The sequence below is a fragment of the Oncorhynchus tshawytscha genome, linkage group LG15 (genome assembly GCF_018296145.1).
Source record: "Oncorhynchus tshawytscha isolate Ot180627B linkage group LG15, Otsh_v2.0, whole genome shotgun sequence".
In the NCBI taxonomy this organism is placed as follows: Eukaryota; Metazoa; Chordata; class Actinopteri; order Salmoniformes; family Salmonidae; genus Oncorhynchus; species Oncorhynchus tshawytscha.
In genome coordinates, this window is record NC_056443.1 from 16,604,227 (window position 1) to 16,628,965 (window position 24,739).

General features: G+C 44.7%; 1 protein-coding gene across 2 annotated transcripts in view; it reads left to right on the forward strand.

The window, feature by feature from the left end:
• The window catches only part of LOC112214506 (NHS-like protein 2), a 140,932-nt gene that overhangs the window by 83,655 nt on the left and 32,538 nt on the right, over positions 1–24,739 (forward strand). Inside the window, exon 1 of one of the 2 annotated variants that reach the window (XM_042298195.1) lies at positions 545–819. The exons of the other annotated variant lie outside the window; for it this stretch is intronic. Coding sequence (XP_042154129.1) covers positions 786–819 — 34 coding nt within the window. The 5' untranslated portion in view covers positions 545–785. Of the gene's footprint in view, positions 1–544; positions 820–24,739 lie in introns of those variants that run through there. 2 annotated transcript variants of the gene reach the window in all.

Genomic DNA, 24,739 nt, shown 5'->3' on the forward strand with positions numbered 1-24,739 from the left:
CACTCACACAGAGTTAGCCTCTTTAGTTTGGTTGGTAAAGTTCACCCAACGCTCTCATCAGTGAACATGTTCTGTGTGTGTGTGTGTGTTTCTATGTTGGTACCGGCCCTGTGGTGTGGATGCACAGTAAATCCTGCAGACACACACCAAGTTATTCTCTGTTAGTTTGGTTGTTTATGCTTCTTGGCGTGTTCTTTTGGTTTTACAGCCATGGTCTGATTCTTGTTGTGGTCATGTTTTCCCAACACGCTCATAAGCGAACATGTGTGTGTGTGTTGCGTGTGTGTGTGTTTTTATGTGGTGTGCTCATTCCTGCGGACACACACACCCATGGTCCCTATTGGCCGGTTATCCGTCACCTCCAGTGTGCTCAGGAAATGGTTCAGGAAAGGGTTAGAGAGGAAGGGAAGGAAAAAGCAGTGCAGCGATGACAATGGCCACAGAGGGAGGGAAGGGGGAGGATGGGGGTAGGAGAGGGGAGACAGGAGGGGAGGGTGTGAACAGAGCCGGCACCATTGACTTCCTCTCTTTCTCCCCTCGACATACTAGAGAAATCTCTCTCCTCTCTCTCTCTCTCTCCCCTCTCTCTCTCTCTCTCTCTCTCTCCCTTTCTCTCTCTCTCTCCCTTTCTCTCTCTCTCATTCTTGCTGACACACTCCTAGCTTCAGTCAGCTAATGACTCACAAGACTTACCTCAGAGTCTGGAGCGTCTCTTTCTTTCTCTCCCTCTTCCCCTCTCGCTTCCCGTTCCCACTCCTACTGAGCGAGTAAGTGTGAAAGCAGACATGGAGAAGCTGGAAGTTTTACGGACCAGGTCAGGTAAGGCTGCCTGGGAATGCAGGGATTTCGGGAATCGGCGCTTGGAACAACCTAGCACGAGGAGTAGGGTATTTTTCATTATAAGAAACGCTGAGGAATGCTAGCTTATTCGAAAGCAGCAGCGTGTGTGTGTGCGCGCGTCTCTCTCTCTCTCTGTGTGTGTGTGTGTGTGTGTTGGAAAGACCCAAAAAGCTGCAAGAAGTCATGTGTTTGCTGTTATGTTGGACTTCACCACTAAATGGCATGACACAGGAGCCTTCTGTCTTCTTATGTGGAAACTAGCACTTCACTTCTCATGCTAAGATGAGAAAAGCTGAAACGTTGGTTGTTGACTGTAAGCTTTATTGTACACAGGAGAAACAGTGGCATGTCGTGAGATCTCCTTTCTTGTACAAGTCATGCAAGGAAAAGGAGTCCGCGTCTCATTGATAAGGAAATGAGAGTTACGATGCCAAGATATGAAACACTGCTGGCTCTGAGAATGTGTGTTTGCACAGAGGAGTATCAGTGGGGTAAGGGCAATTCCACGGCGATGGAATTACAGCTTTTGACTCCGTTTTTTTCCCTTTGAAGTGTATGCCAAAGAAAAGCCGTTCATTTCAAAGTTGAACAATTTCCACTGTAAAATTTACAAAAACACATTTTGTGGGATAAACTGATGCAGATGCAAATTTTTTGGTAATGAAATAACGAGAAAATCTCCCTCAGGATTTTATGCCACCATGTTTAATAAAACCTAAAAAGTTAAACATCTGCTCCGATGTCTGCAGAAGGAATTGGGTGTCAGCTATGACATGGCACCTTTGGTTATTGAACTACAATAAGTGAAGTGAATTAAAGCCCTGCATAGGCATACAATTTAAGGCCTATCCATGCCCGCGACATTAAGGCCCTACCATACCCAGGCCCGATTGCTTCTGCCAAATTTAAAGCGAAATCCGAAATAACCTCCTCAGTTAGTAAATCCATTAGCTGCTCCTCTCTGTCTGTCACTCACTCCCTGCGCGCAGGCAGCTCGATCTGCATGCACTCTGCCCAATGGCGGCTCTTAGTCGATGAGTATCCATAGCAACGGCTCGGCTTGGGCTCCTCTGCTCAATGACAAGACGTGAGAGAGCAGTGAGCTGTTTTTCGTCACACTAAACTCCGACAAAACATGATTATTTTCGTGAAATAATCTCTCCTGTTTTTATATTTGACGAGGATGAAGCACTTCTGTCACTATGTTATGATCTTAGTCAGATATGACTGTACTGTGCAGCAGAGCACGAGCAAATGGCTCCGCTTCAAAACGTTGGGGATCAATTTAGTCATACCCAAGACCTACCGTAACCTAGTTATTGATGAAAAAAACAGGGCCTACCCGGCCCTAACCCAATGTATAATGTTGGGGCCCGTCGGGTTGGAAAGCAGAGCTCTAAAGTGGATTTACACCCGGTAACGGAATTACGGTAACGGAATAACATCATGGGTCCCTGATCTGTACTACACAGAAATGCATCATTATGGATATGAATGTCCTTCTCCTCATGTTTCACAAGTTTGGACATCACAACGCAGCTCAGCAAAGCACAGTACAGTGCAGTACAATACAATACAATACAATAAAGCACAGCAAAGCACATTACAGTACAGTACAGTACAATACAATACAATAAAGCACAGCAAAGCACAGTACAGTGCAGTACAATACAATACAATACAATACAGCACAGCAAAGCACAGTACAGTACAGTACAGTACAATACAATACAATAAAGCACAGCAAAGCACAGTACAGTGCAGTACAATACAATACAATACAATACAGCACAGCAAAGCACAGTACAGTACAGTACAATACAATACAATACAGCACAGCAAGTACAATACACAGTACAGTACAATACAGTACAGCAAAGCACAGTACAGTATACAATACAATACAATACAGCACAGCAAAGCACAGTACAGTGCAGTACAATACAATACAATACAATACAGCACAGCAAAGCACAGTACAGTGCAGTACAATACAATACAATACAATACAGCACAGCAAAGCACAGTACAGTGCAGTACAATACAATACAATACAATACAATACAGCACAGCAAAGCACAGTACAGTGCAGTACAATACAATACAATACAATACAGCACAGCAAAGCACAGTACAGTGCAGTACAATACAATACAATACAATACAGCACAGCAAAGCACAGTACAGTGCAGTACAATACAATACAATACAATACAATACAGCACAGCAAAGCACAGTACAGTACAGTACAGTACAATACAATACAATAAAGCACAGCAAAGCACAGTACAGTGCAGTACAGTACAATACAATACAATAAAGCACAGCAAAGCACAGTACAGTACAGTACAATACAATACAATACAGCACAGCAAAGCACAGTACAGTACAGTACAATACAATACAATACAATACAGCACAGCAAAGCACAGTACAGTGCAGTACAGTACAATACAATACAATAAAGCACAGCAAAGCACAGTACAGTGCAGTACAATACAATACAATACAATACAGCACAGCAAAGCACAGTACAGTGCAGTACAATACAATACAATACAATAAAGCACAGCAAAGCACATTACAGTACAGTACAGTACAATACAATACAATAAAGCACAGCAAAGCACAGTACAGTGCAGTACAATACAATACAATACAGCACAGCAAAGCACAGTACAGTGCAGTACAATACAATACAATACAATACAGCACAGCAAAGCACAGTACAGTACAGTACAGTACAATACAATACAATACAGCACAGCAAAGCACAGTACAGTACAGTACAATACAATACAATACAATAAAGCACAGCAAAGCACAGTACAGTGCAGTACAATACAATACAATACAATACAGCACAGCAAAGCACAGTACAGTGCAGTACAATACAATACAATACAATACAGCACAGCAAAGCAAAGTACAGTACAGTACAGTACAGTACAATACAATACAATACAATACAGCACAGCAAAGCACAGTACAGTACAGTACAGTACAATACAATACAATACAGCACAGCACAGCACAGTACAGTACAATACAATACAATACAGCACAGCAAATCACAGTACAGTACAGTACAATACAATACAATACAATACAGCGCAGCAAAGCACAGTGAGGTACAATACAATACAATACAATACAACGCAGCTCAGCTCAGCAAAGCACAGTACAGTACAGTACAATACAATACAATACAATACAACGCAGCTCAGCAAAGCACAGTACAGTACAGTACAGTACAGTACAGTACAGTACAATACAACGCAGCTCAGCAAAGCACAGTACAGTGCAGTACAGTACAGTACAGTACAGTACAATACAACGCAGCTCAGCAAAGCACAGTACAGTGCAGTACAATACAATACAGCAGAACAGAGTAAGGTAGAGTTCAGTACAGTGGAGTATAATTCAGTTCGGTACGATATACTGTACTCTACTATATTCTACTTTTCTTTACTTCGTTCTATTGTACTGTTCTCTACTGCGCTCTATTCACTGTACTGTACAGTGCTATTCAAACGGGTGAAACATTCGTCTATGATAGGTTCAGATTTGGTCCGGTCTGTCTGTGGACGTTAACATCAAGGCCAGGGTGAACTGACCAAATTTCCACTACTTTTCAACGTCCGTGAACGTCCGGTGTCGGCCGGTGCTCGGCGGGTGAGGGGGCTGGTTACTGTAAATGGAAAGAGAGGGAGCTCATGGGTAGGTGTCAGTATGATCCGGGAGAGGTGACATTAACCGGAGAGTGAGAAAGGCAGAGAGAGCGAGAGAAAATAAAGCAAACAGTTATGAGCTTCCAGTGGAAGGGAGGACAGTACGAGGCGATACAACTGTGTGATGGGACTGCTTTTGACCAATGCAGCGGCAGTAATTCCATTACTGTTTTTTGGTGACGGAATTACGAGTTTTGTTCTTCGAATAATTCATCCCAAAAATATGATATCAGTACTATCGCTGTAACTAATTGATAGATCTACCATTACTTGTTACTTCTGTGAGCTTTCCTCATGAGGGAGAGAAATGCGAAAATATCTTAAAGAGATGTGGTTTTGCACAAGGAAATACTTAAACAATTTCTTCAAAACTATATTAGTTGGCATGAACACGATTGTGTTTTTATGTAGATCTGTTTCCCATATGTTTATCCGGAAAAGCCTTTACTTTATGCCTAATTTTAAAGAAGGAAAAGGGTTGAAAAATGTATCCTATGCCTTAATTTCCCCCAAATCTCTCTCTCTCTCTCCACATGCGCCAAAACACAACAGCGAAATGCTTACCTACAAGCCCTTCAACAACAATGCAGTTAAAAAATATATATAATTAAAGAGCAGCAGTAAAATAACAGTGTCGAGGCGATATACAAAAGTGACTATGCATAGATAATGAAAAGAGTAGCAGCAGGGAAAATAGGTGGTGGGGTTGGGGGAAAATGCAAATAGTCTGGGTAGTCGTTTGATTACCTGAGGTAATTGAGGTAATATGTAGGTAAAGTTAAAGTGACTCTACATAGATAATGATCAGACACTGATGTGTCGTCAGCAAACTTAATGATGGTGTTGGAGTCGTGCCTGGCCGTGCATTCATGAGTGAACAGGAGAGAGGGCGTACAGGAGGGGCTTGAGCATGCACCTCTGAGGGGCTCCCAGGGTCCTTAGCTTAGTGATGAGCTTTGAGGGCACTATGGTGTTGAACGCTGAGCTGTAATTAATGAACAGCATTCTCACGTAGGCGTTCCTTTTGTCCAGGTGGCAAAGGGCAGTGTGGAGTGCAATAGAGATTGCATCATCTGTGGATCTGTTGGGGTGGTATGCAAATTGGAGTGGGTCTAGAGTTTCTGGGATAATGGTGTTGATGTGAGCCATGACCAGCCTTTCAAAGCTCTTCATGGCTACAAACATGAGTGCTACAGGTCGGTAGTCATTTAGGCAGGTTACCTTAGTGTTCTTGGGCACAGGGACTATGGTGGTCTGCATGAAACATGTTGGTATTACAGACTCGGTCAGGGACAGTCACTCTGTTTTATTGTTGTTTAACCCTTCTGTAAGACCATGACAGTGTTGTACTTAATAAGGCCAGAGGGGTTGTGGCATATGGCCAATATTCATGATACTAATTCGTTTTTCTTAGGCGGGAAAGTTCGTATTGAATTTTTTTTAAGGTTGAAAGTTCTGGAGTGAGTAAACACTCTGCCATTCTGACAGATGGTCTTGTGATGTTTCTAGCATAAAGCTGTATCTCTATGTATCTCTATGGTTCCTACTGAGCTAGGCCCTGTTGCTACAGTATGAATGTCAAGTCCCCGTGCTGGATACCTCACAGTCACGTGTTACTGGTGTGTGTGTGTGTGTGTGTGTGTGTGTGTGTGTGTGTGTGTGTGTGTGTGTGTGTGTGTGTGTGTGTGTGTGTGTGTGTGTGTGTGAGAGTCCTACTGAAGGGCTTTCTGCGTGATGAGGGAATTACACACCATTTGAATGTAGTTAAGATCTTTCACCTTGACCCCTGAACTCTAGGAATCCTTACATACACGTGTTGAGGTGACCGAGTTTGACTGGGGTCACTGCCACTGTGTGTTTTGAGAGAAACACACACACACACACACACACACACACACACACACACACACACACACACACACACACACACACACACACACACACACACACACACACACACACACACACACACACACACTGTTTAGGCCCTTGGACTTGTAACAGTATTCCACCATGAGATTCCAACAGTACATTTGAACATTCCATTACACCCCGGCCAGTCATTAAAATAACTCTAACTATACTATAGAACCGCATACCACAGGCTCAGCTTTCACCATATCACACTTCACTGGAGACAATGTGTCAGGGGTAGGACTAATGTGGCTTTAACACACACACGCACACACACTCATTCCATGTCTTTCTATCCTCTGTGTAATTATCTATAAAAATGAATGGGATAGAAATTAAAGCTCATAGAATTTTTATGCAAACGAGTTTCTAAATGCAGCCTCATCACGCTCCTTAGCCTGACAGATGTAATGACACTGAAGAAAGGATGGATGAGAGAGAGAGAGACAGAGTTAAAGAGCCAATAGTAGGGATAGAGGGAGAGATTATGGAGGGCGGAGGAGAGGAGGCTCGATGAGGGATAAAGCAGGGGGACAAGGAGAGGAGGGTGGAGAAGTGTGCTTAGGAGGAGAGGAGGTGTGTGTGTGTATTTCTGAATTGAGTTGGCGAGTAAATGATTGATCTGACCTCCATGTGACACTCTCCCAGTGGTATCCCTATGTTTTGGCTCTGTCAGTCTGTGTGTGTGTCTGTGCTTGCGTGTGTGGTACCAGATCTTCTTTCTGTGGTCCCTCATGGCTGCCTCTGCCCCACCCTCTCTCGCTCTCCCACTCCTCCTTTTCTTTCTTTCTCCCTGTCTCTCTTCTCTCTCTCCACCCTTCCTCCCCCCTTTCGCTCCATCTACCCCATCTACTCTTTCCTCCAATCATTCAATATCTTCTCATTTCCTTTATTAACTGTCTCTCTCCTCCCCTTTCCCTCCCCATCCTTTCCTCCCCCTCCTTCTCTCTTTCCATATACCCCCTCCTCTAGTATTTCTGTATCTTTTTATTTTTTTCTTCACAATTTTGTGATATCCAATTACAATTCTACTTCGATCTTGCCTCATCACTGCAATTCCCCAACGGGCTCGGGAGAGTCCTCGAAACATGACCCGCCAAACTGCACTTCTTAACACCCACCCGCTTACCCCGTAAGCCAGCCGCACCAATGTTTCGAAGGAAACACCATTCAACTGACGACAAAGTCATCCTGCAGGCGCCCGACCCGCCACAAGGTGCTGCTAGAGCGCAATGAGCCACTTAAAGCCCCCCTATGAGCTGCCCTATGGGACTCCCGGTCATGGCCGGTTGTGACAGCCTGTAATCGAACCCGGGTCTGTAGTGATGCCTGTAGTACCTTAGACCACTGTGCCATTCAGGAGTCAATTCTGTATCTTCTAATTTCCATTATTAACTGTATTCTTTCTCTCTCTCTCCCTCCCTCCCCCCTCTCTTCTCTAATAATTTAGTATCTTGTAATTTCCGTTATTAACTGTCTTGTCTCCAGGCTGTTGTCTGTAGAGAACAGTTTATCCCATCATGTCCTGTGTCTGAGCTGCGGTTTATATTAGGTGGGTGTGTGTGTGTGTGTGTCTCAACCCTGGCCTCCCTTCGTGTAGTTCAAGTGTGTGTCTTATCTATTTGACTTGGGTGTGGATGAGGATACAGGACTCCTCTCACTTTTGTCTGCAGCTGGCTTGGAGCATAGATCTAGAATTTATAGAACAGTGATCAGTCCCAAGGTTATTCAGTTAAAACAGAATTTCAGAATGTCATTCAAATGTAAGTTTTTCAACGTTTGCAATAGTTCTCCATGTGATACCTAACCAACAAGCACCTTTTTGTGATAGAAATTCCAGATGAAATAAAGGGTGGTGTGTGAGTTCTATATATTGTATATCTACGTCTGAGGTTTATTAGTCTTGTCTGGTCAGGAACTGGACAGGAAGTGGATGGAGAACTGCTTCCTGTCAACCTCCCGCCGATACAATGGGCTCTGGAAGTAATCTCTTTCCCTGTGTGTGTGTGTGTGTGTGTGTGTGTGTGTGTGAGAGAGAGATTGTCTGTACAGTATGTGTGTTTGATGTGACTATACCAAGTTGCTGGGTCCATTTAGACTTAAATTTTAAGCTTCAATGACAGAAAAGCTGCTCAGTTTAGTCTTATCATCTCCCCTAGTAATAGGGGAACAAATCTTCTCTTAACTTTGACTCTTCCACTCACAGCAAAATGGAGTCTTAAAAGAGTCTTAAGTACTAACTGTTCTTTAGCTCTGCGTGTGTTACTGGTCTCCCTGGGGCCACACTTGCAAACATTAGAAAAAGTTTAAGTTCAAGGTTAAGTTTTAGCATCAGCCTATTAAAATCGTCGACGTGGTATCTCGTGATAGGTTTATTACATTGTAGCTGGTCCCATCAGATAACCTGTCACACATGAGCCCTATGCTAACATCACCAGGTTCCAGTGATTATTTCCCGTAACCACCTCCTCATCAGCCTATCAAAGATCTTAAACTTGATGTGATAGAACACTTTTCCATGAGAGCGTTCTTAATAGAAGTGGCATGATCTGCTATTCAACGTTATTAAAACACGAAGGTCCCGGCCTCCCGGGTGGCGCAGTGGTCTAAGGCACTGCGCCACCAGAGACTCTGGGTTCGAGCCCAGGCTCTGTTGCAGCCGGCCGCGACCGGGAGGCCCATAGAGCAACGCACAATTGGCCTAGCGTTTGGCCGGTAGGGATATCCTTGTCTCATCGAGCACTAGCGACTCCCGTGGCGGGCCGAGCGCAGTGCGTGCTGACCAGGTCGCTAGGTGCATGGTGTTCTCTCTGACACATTGGTGCAGCTGGCTTCCGGGTTGGATGCGCGCTGTGTTAAGAAGCAGTGGTTGGGTTGTGCTTCGGAGGACGCATGGCTCTCGACCTTCTTCTCTCCCGAGCCCGTACGGGGGTTGTAGCGATGAGACAAGATAGTAACTACTAACAATTGGATACCACAAAAGTGAGAAGAAAAAGGGGGGAAAATTAATTTAAAAAACCACAAAGGTTCATGGTATTTTGCGGCAAGTTCGAATCCCACGTGAGAAATAGTTATTTCCTTTGAAATGTAGAATTACATTTATAGTGATGGTGTGTTGCGAATGGAATTGCAGCCAAAACCTTCTAAATGAAGATGACAAATACATTTCATGAGGAGCTTCTTGAAGTTGCCCTTGCAGACCTACACATAGGCTACTGCTACAGGAGTGTAACGTTAGTGATGCCGAAGCAACACTCAGAATGCTGCTCATTTAATAAAGTTTAGATCAAAGCAGAATCAATGTCTCGCAAGATCACTTAATGATGAATTAGTATTCTACACTGATCAAAAAATATAAGCGCAACATGTAAAGTGTTGGTCCCATGTTTCGTCAGCTGAAATAAAAAATCCTCAAAATAAGCACAAAAAGCTTATTTCTCTCAAATGTTGTGCACAAATTTGTTTACATCCCTGTTATTGAGGAGTATTTCTGTCTGTAATGAAGCCCTTTTGTGGAGAAAAAAAATCATTATGATTGGCTGGGCCTGGCTCGCCAGTGGGTTGGCCTGGCTGCCAAGTGGGTGGGCCTATGCCTTCCAAGGCCCACCCATGGCTGCGCCCCTGCACAGTCATCTGAAATCCATAGATTAGGGCCTAATGAATTTATTTCAATTGGCTGATTTCCTAATATGAACTGTAACTCAGTAAAATCTTTGAAATTGTTGCATGTTGCGTTTATATAATAGCATATTATAACATTACTGTTAGACCAAAAATCCCACTTAATGTCTTAGGTAGGCTACACTTACATGTACAGTACGATGTTTTATATACATTATTATAATCATATACTTAGTCACATATGCCTTTGTTGATTCGAGCATCAAGGACTAGTAGTGAAATGTTTTTTCCAGGGCCTACTACTCACCCCAAACAACCCCAAATAGGTACCCCAAAGTAACCCCAAACAGATATCCCAAACAACCCCAAATAGGTACCCCAAAGTAACCCCAAACAGATATATCAAACAACCCCAAACGGGTGCCCCAAATGACCCTAAACTGGTACCCTAAACAACCCCAAACAGGTAGTGGGAAAGAAAGAAATAGATAGCGATAGAGGGAGAGAGAGAGAGAGAGAGACAGAGTGAGCGAGAGAGGGGGAAGGAGAGAGCAAAAGATAAGGAGAGGTAGAAATGGAGATTGTCAGAGAAGTCATGTTGATGCAGACCATTATTAAAACTTTTAATGTTCTCACAGTCGTTCAAAGGTCAACGTGGTCAGTCTGTCATGACGTAAGCCTACAGGCATTGTGTTGTCAAAGGAACTCGTTTTGTTTGACTACAGTTCTCTGCTCAGACTGTCAGCACCTTCTGCAGTAACTAGATATGACATTAATCTGACGTCGACTGCAAAACATTCTAATTGAAAATGCTTTTTAAGCCCACATGGCATGTACATCACTTAAAGTGTTACTCTGTACGTAACACCACACCACACTGGGACTGCCTCCCAAATGCCACCCGGTTCCCTACAAAGTGTACTACTTTTGATCAGGGCCCAGAGGCAAAAGTGGTGCACTAGGCAGGGGAATAGGGTGCTATTTGGGGACTCGGTCTGTGATTTCCAGTTCTGACACGACACACTCCCTGTTGTTTCATGTCCCATCAGGAAGAACATCCTCATTGGGAGATGTTAATGCCTTAGAACTGTTGTCTTCTTGTTCCTGTGTGTGTGTGTGTGTGTGTGTGTGTTGTTATAATTCCTCTGTGTGTTGCCCTAGTCCCCAGCTGCGTTACTGTGATACATTTAGTAACTAACTCCTCTCTGACTCACATCGCAATGGCTACGTCCCAAATGGCACCCTTTTCATTGTACGGTACTTTAGACCAGGACCGATAGTGCACAAGAATAGGGTACCATTTGGGTCACATGTATGGGACAAGAGAATGTCCTAGTAGATAAACATTTAGGATACAACTTTAGTCTGTCAGATCACACTTTTTAATGAAAGACAGGCTTTATGAATCGCTCATACGTTCTCCGTAAGCTCTTCTTCCAGTGCTCTCACAAATGTGACACACCTTTTTGCCATTTGTTTATGCTTTTTGTAACATCAAATCCCACAAAAGTATAATGGAAAGATGTCCTCAAACATTTTTCTTAAACAGGCTTAAAATATTTCTTAGAATTTTGTGCTACTGTAATCCTTTACTGAGGAACACTACATTGACCAAAAGTATGTGGACACCTGCTCGTCGAACATCTCATTCCAAAATCATGGGCATTGATATGGAGTTGGTCCCCCCTTTGCTGCTATAACAGCCTCCACTCTACTGGGAAGGCTTTGCACTAGATGTTGGAACATTGCTGCAGGGACTTGCTTCCATTTAGCCACAAGAGCATTAGTGAGGTTAGGCACTGATGTTGGGTGAATAGGCCTGGCTCACAGTCGACGTTCTAATTCATCCCAAAGGTGTTCGATGGGGCTCTGTCAGGGCTCTGTGCAGGCCATTGAAGCTCTTCCACACCGGACTCGACAAACCATTTCTGTATGGACCTTCTTGTGCACGGGGGCATTGTCATGCTGAAACAGGAAAGGGCCTTCCCCAAACTATAGCCACACAGTTGGAAGCACAGAATCATCTAGAATGTCATTGTGTGCTGTAGTGTTAAGATTTCCCTTCAGTGTGCTTGATTTTATACGCATGTCCGCAACGGGTGTGGCTGAAATAGCCTAATCCACTAATTTGTATGGCTGTCCACATACATTTGTATATATAGTGTATCTACTGTTTATATGCCTTTGCTTTCAACATGCCAGCCAGGACACAAACTGTCTACTGTAAGTCTAGCCATCCTTTTGAACTCGGTTTAGACTCAGAATCTGTGTGTTGTACTGTAAGCTCAGTTGATTCGGCCAGAGGATGAAGGACTTCTGTGTGTGAGTGTGTGTGTGTGTTTGTGCCATCTGCGTGTGTAGGTTTATGACAGTTGAATGTCAGAGGGTTAGGGGGACCCCTAGGGAGAGGGCGGGAGAGCAAGACTGGGGCCTGTGTGTGTGTGTGTGTGTGTGTGTGTGTGTGTGTGTGTGTGTGTGTGTGTGTGTGTGTGTGTGTGTGTGAGAGCTCAGGTAGGACGGGTGTGTGGTGACCTCCTTGCTGGGGTCTTTGGGTTGTAGCGGGGGCAGAGTTGGGGGACAGACCAAGGGGGCAGACCAAGGGGACGGGCGGGGACGACTGACCCTGGCGGACCTCTGAGATCACTTCCTGTCAATCTGTCTCACTGACTTCCTCTGGAAGGACACACACACACACACACACACACACACACACAGAGTCCTCCACACACACACTCCTCATCATGACCTTGAACAAAGTTGCTCAGTCAGCTTGGACAGTATCTGCTGTGTGTGTGTGTGTGTATTCTCAGAGTGGTCTCCTCTCCGAGAGATCACTCCAGATTCAAGTAGAAATGTTACGTTTTTGCAGGTCCCCAGAACACCGGGGAGACTCCGTCAAAACTCTCCACTAGGGGCAAAAATAAGAAACTCAAAAAGAGTGCCTGGAGCTGGGATTTACCAGTATCGTGATACTCAGCAGTATCGTGATGCTCAGCAGTATCGTGATGCTCAGCAGTATCGTGATACTCAGCAGTATCGTGATGCTCAGCTGTATCGTGATGCTCAGCAGTATCGTGATGCTCAGCAGTATCGTGATGCTTAGCAGTATCGTGATACTCAGCAGTATCGTGATACTTAGCAGTATGACTAGTCCGGCGCCGACAGAGATGGCCGCCTCGCTTCGCGTTCCTAGGAAACTATGCAGTTTTTTGTTTTTTTACGTGTTATTTCTTACACTAGTACCCCAGGTCATCTTAGGTTTCATTACATACAGCCGAGAAGAACTACTGAATATAAGATCAGCGTCAACTCACCATCAGTACGACCAAGAATATGTTTTTCGCGATGCGGATCCTGTGTTCTGCCTTACAACCAGTGTAACGGAGCGGATTACATGCAGCGACCCAAAAAAACGACTCAGAAAAAGAGGGAAACGAAGCGGTCTTCTGGTCAGACTCCGGAGACGGGCACATCGTGCACCACTCCCTAGCATTCTTCTTGCCAATGTCCAGTCTCTTGACAACAAGGTTGATGAAATCCGAGCAAGGGTAGCATTCCAGAGGGACATCAGAGACTGTAACGTTCTCTGCTTCACGGAAACATGGCTAACTGGAGAGACGCAATCCGAAGCGGTGCAGCCAGCGGGTTTCTCCACGCATCGCGCCGACAGAAACGAACATCTTTCTGGTAAGAAGAGGGGCGGGGGCGTATGCCTTATGGCCAACGTGACATGGTGTGATGAAAGAAACATACAGGAACTCAAATCCTTCTGTTCACCTGATTTAGAATTCCTCACAATCAAATGTAGACCGCATTATCTACCAAGAGAATTCTCTTCGATTATAATCACAGCCGTATATATCCCCCCCCCCAAGCAGACACATCGATGGCTCTGAACGAACTTTATTTAACTCTCTGCAAACTGGAAACGATTTATCCGGAGGCTGCATTCATTGTAGCTGGGGATTTTAACAAGGCTAATCTGAAAACAAGACTCCCTAAATTTTATCAGCATATCGATTGCGCAACCAGGGGTGGAAAGACCCTGGATCATTGTTACTCTAACTTCCGCGACGCATATAAGGCCCTGCCCCGCCCCCTTTCGGAAAAGCTGACCACGACTCCATTTTGTTGATCCCTGCCTACAGACAGAAACTAAAACAAGAAGCTCCCACGCTGAGGTCTGTCCAACGCTGGTCTGACCAAGCTGACTCCACACTCCAAGACTGCTTCCATCACGTGGACTGGGAGATGTTTCGTATTGCGTCAGACAACAACATTGACGAATACGCTGATTCGGTGTGCGAGTTCATTAGAACGTGCGTTGAAGATGTCGTTCCCATAGCAACGATTAAAACATTCCCTAACCAGAAACCGTGGATTGATGGCAGCATTCGTGTGGAACTGAAGGCGCGAACCACTGCTTTTAATCAGGGCAAGGTGTCTGGTGACATGACTGAATACAAACAGTGCAGCTATTCCCTCCGCAAGGCTATCAAACAAGCTAAGCGCCAGTACAGAGACAAAGTAGAATCTCAATTCAACGGCTCAGACACAAGAGGCATGTGGCAGGGTCTACAGTCAATCACGGACTACAGGAAGAAACCCAGCCCAGTCACGGACCAGGATGTCTTGCTCCCAGGCAGACTAAATAACCTTTTTGCCCGTTTTGAGGACAATACAGTGCCACTGACACGGCCTGCAACGAAAACATGTGGTCTCTCCTTCACTGCAGCCGAAGTGAGTAAGACATTTAGACGTGTTAACCCTCGCAAGGCTGCAGGCCCAGACGGCATCCCCAGCCGCACCCTCAGAGCATGCGCAGACCAGCTGGCTGGTGTGTTTACGGACATATTCAATCAATCCCTATACCAGTCTGCTGTTCCCACATGCTTCAAGAGGGCCACCATTGTTCCTGTTCCCAAGAAAGCTAAGGTAACTGAGCTAAACGACTACCGCCCCGTAGCACTCACATCAGTCATCATGAAGTGCTTTGAGAGACTAGTCAAGGACCATATCACCTCCACCCTACCTGACACCCTTGACCCACTCCAATTTGCTTACCGCCCAAATAGGTCCACAGACGATGCAATCTCAACCACACTGCACACTGCCCTAACCCATCTGGACAAGAGGAATACCTATGTGAGAATGCTGTTCATCGACTACAGCTCGGCATTCAACACCATAGTACCCTCCAAGCTCGTCATCAAGCTCGAGACCCTGGGTCTCGACCCCGCCCTGTGCAACTGGGTACTGGACTTCCTGACGGGCCGCCCCCAGGTGGTGAGGGTAGGCAACAACATCTCCTCCCCGCTGATCCTCAACACTGGGGCCCCACAAGGGTGCGTTCTGAGCCCTCTCCTGTACTCCCTGTTCACCCACGACTGCGTGGCCATGCACGCCTCCAACTCAATCATCAAGTTTGCGGACGACACAACAGTGGTAGGCTTGATTACCAATAACGACGAGACGGCCTACAGGGAGGAGGTGAGGGCCCTCGGAGTGTGGTGTCAGGAAAATAACCTCACACTCAACGTCAACAAAACTAAGGAGATGATTGTGGACTTCAGGAAACAGCAGAGGGAACACCCCCATCCACATCGATGGAACAGTAGTGGAGAGGGTAGCAAGTTTTAAGTTCCTCGGCATACACATCACAGACAAACTGAATTGGTCCACTCACACAGACAGCATCGTGAGGAAGGCGCAGCAGCGCCTCTTCAACCTCAGGAGGCTGAAGAAATTCGGCTTGTCACCAAAAGCACTCACAAACTTCTACAGATGCACAATCGAGAGCATCCTGGCGGGCTGTATCACCGCCTGGTATGGCAACTGCACCACCCTCAACCGTAAGGCTCTCCAGAGGGTAGTGAGGTCTGCACAACGCATCACCCGGGGCAAACTACCTGCCCTCCAGGACACCTACACCACCCGATGCTACAGGAAGGCCATAAAGATCATCAAGGACATCAACCACCCGAGCCACTGCCTGTTCACCCCGCTGTCATCCAGAAGGCGAGGTCAGTACAGGTGCATCAAAGCTGGGACCGAGAGACTGAAAAACAGCTTCTATCTCAAGGCCATCAGACTGTTAAACAGCCACCACTAACATTGAGTGGCTACTGCCAACACACTGTCAATGACACTGACTCTACTCCAGCCACTTTAATCATGGGAATTGATGGGAAATGATGTAAATATATCACTAGCCACTTTAAACAATGCTACCTTATATAATGTTACTTACCCTACATTATTCATCTCATATGCATACGTAGATACTGTACTCTATATCATCGACTGCATCCTTATGTAATACATGTATCACTAGCCACTTTAACTACGCCACTTGGTTTACATACTCATCTCATATGTATATACTGTACTCGATATCATCTACTGTATCTTGCCTATGCTGCTCTGTACCATCACTCATTCATATATCCTTATGTACATATTCTTTATCCCCTTACACTGTGTATAAGACAGTAGTTTTTTTGGAATTGTTAGTTAGATTACTTGTTCGTTATTACTGCATTGTCGGAACTAGAAGCACAAGCATTTCGCTACACTCGCATTAACATCTGCTAACCATGTGTATGTGACAAATAAAATTTGATTTGATTTGATTTGAGTATCGTGATACTTAGCAGTATCGTGGAAAGGAAACAAAACATGAAGCGGATTTAATTTCTTGAGGAAAACAATCCTAATTTTGGAAACAAGCAGCCTTATGTTGTCACCCTGAATCACATTTGTTGCTTTTCCGAACTATAGCACACAATGTTTTAAATACAGTATGTTTTTAAAATAGTTTAGTCTGCTTTGTGTTTTACTTTTTGCCATGGAAATCAGGTATCCTAGTATTATGATACTGGCAACCCTACTGATATTGAACCTGCGGTTTGGTTTTGAACCTGCGGTTTGGAGCAACTTGGAAATTTGACGTTTGGAGAAACGGTTAATTCTGCAGTGAGACTGTGAGAGCTTGTTGCTAGTCTCTCCTGCTGAGGCCTGGAGCATGGCTGATCCCCCTGTAGTCACGGTAACCATGGAATAATAGAGCCAGGGACGATAACACTTATTAATTCCATAAATATGGTCATCTCCATGTAGGGGTCTGAACCAGGTTTACTGACACACATACACACACACCACACACACACACACACACACACACACACACACACACACACACACACACACACACACACACACACACACACACACACACACACACACACACACACACACACACATCATGGAATGGTTTGGACCAGGGTGACTGTGGGGGTGTTAGATCATACTTTTCATCGCTTCTCACTCCGTGGTCTGGTTTCTAACACACAAACGCACGTACATACATAAAATAAAATGTTATTGGTCGCATACACATATTTACCAGATGTTATTGCGGGTGTAGCGAAATGCTTGTGTTCCTAGCTCCAACAGTGCAGTAATATCTAACTAAATGCTTGTGTTCCTAGCTCCAACAGTGCAGTAATATCTAACTAAATGCTTGTGTTCCTAGCTCCACCAGTGCAGTTATATCTAACTAAATGTTTGTGTTCCTAGCTCCAACAGTGCAGTAGTATCTAACTAAATGCTTGTGTTCCTAGCTCCAACAGTGCAGTAATATCTAACTAAATGCTTGTGTTCCTAGCTCCAACAGTGCAGTAGTATCTAACTAAATGCTTGTGTTCCTAGCTCCACCAGTGCAGTAGTATCTAACTAAATGCTTGTGTTCCTAGCTCCAACAGTGCAGTAGTATCTAACTAAATGCTTGTGTTCCTAGCTCCAACAGTGCAGTAATATCTAACTAAATGCTTGTGTTCCTAGCTCCAACAGCGCAGTAATATCTAACTAAATGCTTGTGTTCCTAGCTCCAACAGTGCAGTAGTATCTAACTAAATGCTTGTGTTCCTAGCTCCAACAGTGCAGTAATATCTAACTAAATGCTTGTGTTCCTAGCTCCACCAGTGCAGTTATATCTAACTAAATGTTTGTGTTCCTAGCTCCACCAGTGCAGTAATATCTAACTAAATTCTTGTGTTCCTAGCTCCACCAGTGCAGTAGTATCTAACTAAATGCTTGTGTTCCTAGCTCCACCAGTGCAGTAGTATCTAACTAAATGCTTGTGTTCCTAGCTCCACCAGTGCAGTTATATCTAACTAAATGCTTGTGTTCCTAGCTCCACCAGTGCAGTAATATCTAACTAAATTCTTGTGTTCCTAGCTCCACCAGTGCAGTTATATCTAACTAAATGCTTGTGTTCCTAGCTCCACCAGTGCAGTTATATCTAACTAAATTCTTGTGTTCCTAGCTCCACCAGTGCAGTTATATCTAACTAAATGCTTGTGTTCCTAGCTCCACCAGTGCAGTTATATCTAACTAAATGCTTGTGTTCCTAGCTCCACCAGTGCAGTTATATCTAACTAAATGCTTGTGTTCCTAGCTCCACCAGTGCAGTAATATCTAACTAAATTCTTGTGTTCCTAGCTCCACCAGTGCAGTTATATCTAACTAAATGCTTGTGTTCCTAGCTCCAAAGTGCAGTTATATCTAACTAAATTCTTGTGTTCCTAGCTCCACCAGTGCAGTTATATCTAATAAATGCTTGTGTTCCTAGCTCCACCAGTGCAGTAGTATCTAACTAAATGCTTGTGTTCCTAGCTCCACCAGTGCAGTAATATCTAACTAAATGCTTGTGTTCCTAGCTCCACCAGTGCAGTAATATCTAACTAAATGCTTGTGTTCCTAGCTCCAACAGTGCAGTAATATCTAACTAAATGCTTGTGTTCCTAGCTCCAACAGTGCAGTAATATCTAACAATTCACAACAAAACACAAATCTAAAAGTAAAATAATGGAATTAAGAAATATATAAATATTAGGACGAGCAATGTATAAATATATATATGTGATGGGATGTATAGACATTCTAGACATTATGGACATTATGGACATTATGGACAGTATGTTGAAAGAATATTTAGTTTATCTGTAGAATAGTATATATACAGCAATAGTTGAATTAGGAGGGCATTGAGTAGAATACAGTATATGAAATTTGTAAAACAGTATGTAAACATTATTAAAGTGACCAGTGATTCCATGTCTGTGTATATAGGGCAGCAGCCTCTAAGGTGCAGGGTTGAGTAACCGGGTGGTTGCCGGCTAGTGACAGTGACTAAGTTCAAGGCAGGTACTGGCTAGTGATGGCTATTTAACAGTCTGATGGCCTTGAGATAGAAGCTGTTTTTCAGTCTTTCGGGCCCAGCTTTGTTGTACCTGTACTGATCTCTCCTTCTGGATGAAGTTGCTGTACCAGGCTGTGATACAGCCCAACATGATGCTCTCAATGGTGCATCTGTAAAAGTTTGTGAGGGTCTTAGGGGCCAAGACTAATTTCTTCAGCCTCCTCGGGTTGAAGAGGCGCTGTTGTGCCTTCTTAACTACACTGTCTGTGTGGGTGGACCATTTCAGATTGTCAGTGATGTGTTCGCAGAGAAACTTGAAGCTTTTCACCTTCTCCACATTGGTCCTGTTGATGTGGATGGGGGCGTGGTCCCCCTGCTGTCTCCTGAAGTCCACGATCAGCTCCTTCCTATTGGTAATCAGGCCTCCTACTGTTGTCATCTGTAAACTTGATGATTGAGTTGGACGCATGCGTGGCCACGCAGTCGTGGGTGAACAGGGAGTACAAAAGTGGCTGAGCACGTACCCTTGTGGGGCACCTTTGTTGAGGATCAGCATAGTGGAGGTATTGCTTCCAACTTTTACCACCTGGGGGCGCGTTCCGTCAGGAAGTCCAGGACCCAGTTGCACAGAGTGGTGTTCAGACCCAGGGCCCCGAGCTTAATGATGAGCTTGAAGGGCAATATGCTGTTGAATATGCAAGTTAAAAAGTTGAAATGTCTTACTCAAGTCGGCCACCGAGAAGGAGAGCCCACAGTCCTCGGAAGCAGCCCGTGTTGGTGGCACTGTGTTGTGTTTAGCTTGTCCGGGAGTAAGATGTCAGTGTCTGCGATGTGACTGCTTGTCCCTTTGTTATCCGTGATTGTCTGGAGTCCTGCCACATACGTCTCGTGTCTGATCCACTTTGTGTCTGATCCACTGACTCCACTTTGACTCTGTACTGGCGTTTTTCCTGCTTGATTGCATAACTGCACTGTTTGTATTCAACCATGTTCCCAGTCACCTTGCCAGGGTTAAATGTGGTGGTTCACGCTTTCAGTTTTGCGTGAATGCTGCCATCTATCCACAGGTTTTTGGTTTGGGTAGAATTAGTCACCGTGGGAACAGCTTCCCCTAGACACTTCCAGATGAACTCAGTCACTGTGTCAGTGTATACGTCAATGTAATCCTCAGAATCAAAACGATCTTGAAGCATGGATTCCAAATGGTCAGACCAGCATTGAATAGACCTCAGCACATTTAATAGACCGTAGCACATTAGCACGGTAACCAACAAATACACACATGCGTAAGCACACACACACACTACTACCCTCGGTCGCACTACCCACTCCTTCTCATCCTGCACAACACCTCTTAGAAATGCAATATCTAGAAATACAACATCTACATTAACAACAGTCACCATGTCCCATCTGTCCAGGCGTCCCAATCGAAGTGGCATTCCATTTCCTTGCTAATGAGCAGAGCACTGAGATGTGTGTGTCCCTGTAAGCGAAACATAGATTTACACGCCTGACAGTTCCATTTCACACACACACACACACACATGTATTCACACACAAGAGAGAGAGAGAGAGAGAGAGAGAGAGTCTCTTTAGCAGGACTGCCTGGCCTCTCAGGCTGTAGAGAAACACATGCTTCGATTCAGTCTTCACAGTGTGTGTTATGTCTGTGTGTGTGTCCCTTGAGACACAGTCAGAGAGAGGGAGGGAGGGAGAGCCTTACTCACTGCACTCGAAGCTTTCTGGCACAAAATGGCTTCTCGGTACTGCAGTAACACACTCTCTGTATTGGGATCCCCATAAGTTTCTCCCAAGTGGGTGTGACACCTACTCCTGTTGCCTGCGGCACTGTTGCTTGGATTCCACCTGGCGATCTGTTCAGTCTGCTCTGGCCTGTCTACCCATGTCTGGTATAGGTACCCCGGCCACACTACCTCCCTCTCTCCCGATCTTTCCCTCGCCTCCAGCACACTGTTGGGGCGAGTGACTCTGAACTTACAATGGCTAGCCCCAAGTTGTGATATTTTTTGCTTGTGCTTTATGCTATTTGTCTCATGGCTCCTGCGTGCTTTGTTGACTATGAACTTGCTTGTTTACCCAACTGTGGGACAGTTTTTGTTTGTTCCACACTCGGGACTCTGACTCCCGAATGTTACGCGGACTCTTGGCCTCCCATCCTATTCTAACCACCACTCACCGGCTTAATATTCATGTTACCTGGTGAAATTGCTGTACAATATGATCTTGTTGCCATCGAAAGCACATTCAAATGTTTTTAATCAACACTGTCCTCTTCCATGCCCTGATTGTATTACTGCTGATTAGCCAAATACCTTAGCCAAATACATTTAAACTCAGTTTTTCACAATTCCTGACATTTAATCCTAGTACAAATTCCCTGTCTTAGGTCAGTTAGCATCACCACCTTATTTTAAGAATGTGAAATGTTAGAATAATAGTTGAGAGAATGGTTTATTTCAGCTTTTATTTATTTCATCACATTCCCAGTGGGTCAGAAGTTTAATACACTAAATTAGTATTTGGTAGTATTGCCTTTAAATTGTTTAACTTGGGTCAAATGTTTTGGGTAGCCTTCCACAAGCTTCCCACAATAAGTTGGGTGAAATTTGGCCCATTCCTCCTGACAGAGCTGGTGTAACTGAGTCAGGTTTGTAGGCCTCCTTGCTCGCACACGCTTTTTCAGTTCTGCCCGCAGATTTTCTATAGGATTGAGGTCAGGGCTTTGTGATGGCCACTCCAATAGCTTGACTTCATTGTCCTTAAGCCATTTTGCCACAACTTTGGAAGTATGCTTGGGGTCATTGTCCTTTTGGAAGACCCATTTGCGACCAAGCTTTAACTTCCTGACTGATGTCTTGTGATGTTGCTTCAATAAATCCACAAAATGTTCCATCCTATTGATGCCATCTATTTTGTGAAAAGCACCAGTCCCTCCTGCAGCAAAGCACCCCCACAACATGATGCTCCCACCCCCATGCTTCACGGTTGGGATGATGCCGTCCCCTTTTTCCTCCAAACATAACGATGGTCATTATGGCCAAACAGTTCTATTTTTGTTTCATCAGACCAGAGGACATTTCTCCAAAAAGTACGATCTTTCTCCCCTTGTGCAGTTGCAAACCGTCTGGCTTTTGTATGGCGGTTTTGGAGCAGTGGCTTCTTCCTTGCTGAGCAGCCTTTCAGGTTATGTCGATATAGGACTCGTTTTACTGTGGATATAGATACTTTTGTACCTGTGTCCTCCAGCATCTTCACAAGGTCCTTTGCTGTTGTTCTGGGATTAATTTGCACTTTTCGCACCAAAGGACGTTAATCTCTAGGAGACGGAACGCATCTTCTTCCTGAGCGGTATGATGGCTGCGTGGTCCCATGGTGTTTATATTTGCATAGTATTGTTTGTACAGATGAACGTGGTACCTTCAAGGAATTTGGAAATTGCTCCCAAGGATGAACCAGACTTGTGGCGGTCTACCATTTTTTTCTGAGGTCTTGGCTGATTTCTTTAGATTTTCCCATGATGTCAAGTAAAGAGGCACTGAGTTTGAAGGTAGGCCTTGAAATACATCCACAGGTACACCTCCAATTGTGTTAGGCGGAGCAGCACAGGGGAACCTAAGAGCAGATTCAGACCAGGAAACAGGGAAGAATGAACCAAGATATTTATTGCAACACAGGGAGAGATAGAGTGCAGATCCGGGGAAGCCTCGTTGCATTGTAGGAAACCAGATGTGGAGGCTGAGGTTGGAGTGAGCTGGGTTGGGACAAGGTAAACAGGTCTGGAGGGGAATCCAAGGGAGTGATGGTGAGCTGAATCCAGAACAGGGTAGCAGGGTGGTGAGATGTGGAGCAGGAACCAGAGTCAGAGCGGCTAAACGGCAGTGAGAGGATAAACAGCGTCAGGCAGGGAAACAGGCACAGCAGGATACAGAATCATAAATAATAAAACATTTCTAGAAGCATGACTGACTGAATGGAGATTACGATCTGGCAGAGTGGAAGTGGCAGGGCTGAGTACTTGTAGAGGTCTTGATTATGGAACAGGTTGCAGCTGGTGGGGATCTGCTCTGACTCCAGCACACCTGTCTCCAACCACACAATCACACACACAGAGGGAGAGAGAGAGTATACTTGGGGAATGGCTGCAGGTCAAGGCAACACCGGATGTCCACTAGGGGGTGGGGCAGGAGCAGATGTGACACAATTGACTCAAATTATGTCAATTAGCCTAGCAGAAGCTTCTAAAGCCATGACATCATTTTCGGGAATTTTCTAAGCTGTTTAAAGGCATAGTCAACTTCGTGTACCTAGTCCTCAGAACACAGCCTCAATTCGTTGGGACATGGACTCTACAAGGTGTCGAAAGCGTTCCACAGGGATGCTGGCCCATGTTGACTCCAATGCTTCCCACAGTTGTGTCAAGTTGGCTGGATGTCCTTTAGGTGGCGGACCATTGTTGATACACATGGGAAACTGTTGAGCATGAAAAACCCAGCGGTGTTGAAGTGCTTGATACCCTCAAGCCAGTGTGCCTGGCACCTATTACCATACCCGTTCAAAGGCACTTAAATATTCTGTCCTGTCCAGGCACCCTCGAAATGGCACACATGCACAATCCATGTCACAATTGTCTCAAGGCTTAAACATCCTTCTTTAACCTGTCTCCTCCACTTCATCCACACTGATTGAAGTAGATTTAACAAGTCACACCAATAAGGGATCATACTGTAGCTTTCACCTGATCAGCAATGTTCCCTCTATTTTATTTCCGGCACTGAGCTAATTTCAGGTCTGTTGAGCTCAAACGTTGTGAAAATTCTGTGCAACTTCCAGCACGTGCTTACTGTGAACACTGAGGCTGTAGCCACTTTAAGTTAGTTTTAGCCGTGGTTAAGTAAGTTACTGTGGCTATTTGATCATAATGTAGGCCTACCAGAGTGGCCTACCATCAAAAACAATGGAGAAAATGCACCCCATAACATTTTAACATGGAAATAGCTGTTCTATCGTTCAGCCTACAGTAGCAGCCAATGTGTGGTGTTCAATGTACATGCATGGTGTCACGCCCTGGTCAAAGTATTTTGTGTTTATCTTTATGTATTTGGTCAGGCCAGGGTGTGGCATGGGGTTTTTGTAATTGTGGTGTGTTTGTCTTGGGGTTTTGGTGGTGGTATTGGGATTGTAGCTTAGTGGGTTGTCTAGCAAAGTCTATGGCTGTCTGGAGTGGTTCTCAATCAGAGGCAGGTGCTTATCGTTGTCTCTGATTGGGAACCATATTTAGGCAGCCATATTCTTTGAGTTTGTCGTGGGTGATTGTCCTTAGTGTCCTATGTGTACTCTCTGTTAGTTTGCACCAGATAGGCTGTTTCGGTTTCGTTTATTGTTTTTTGTAAGTTCGTGTTTCTTTGTT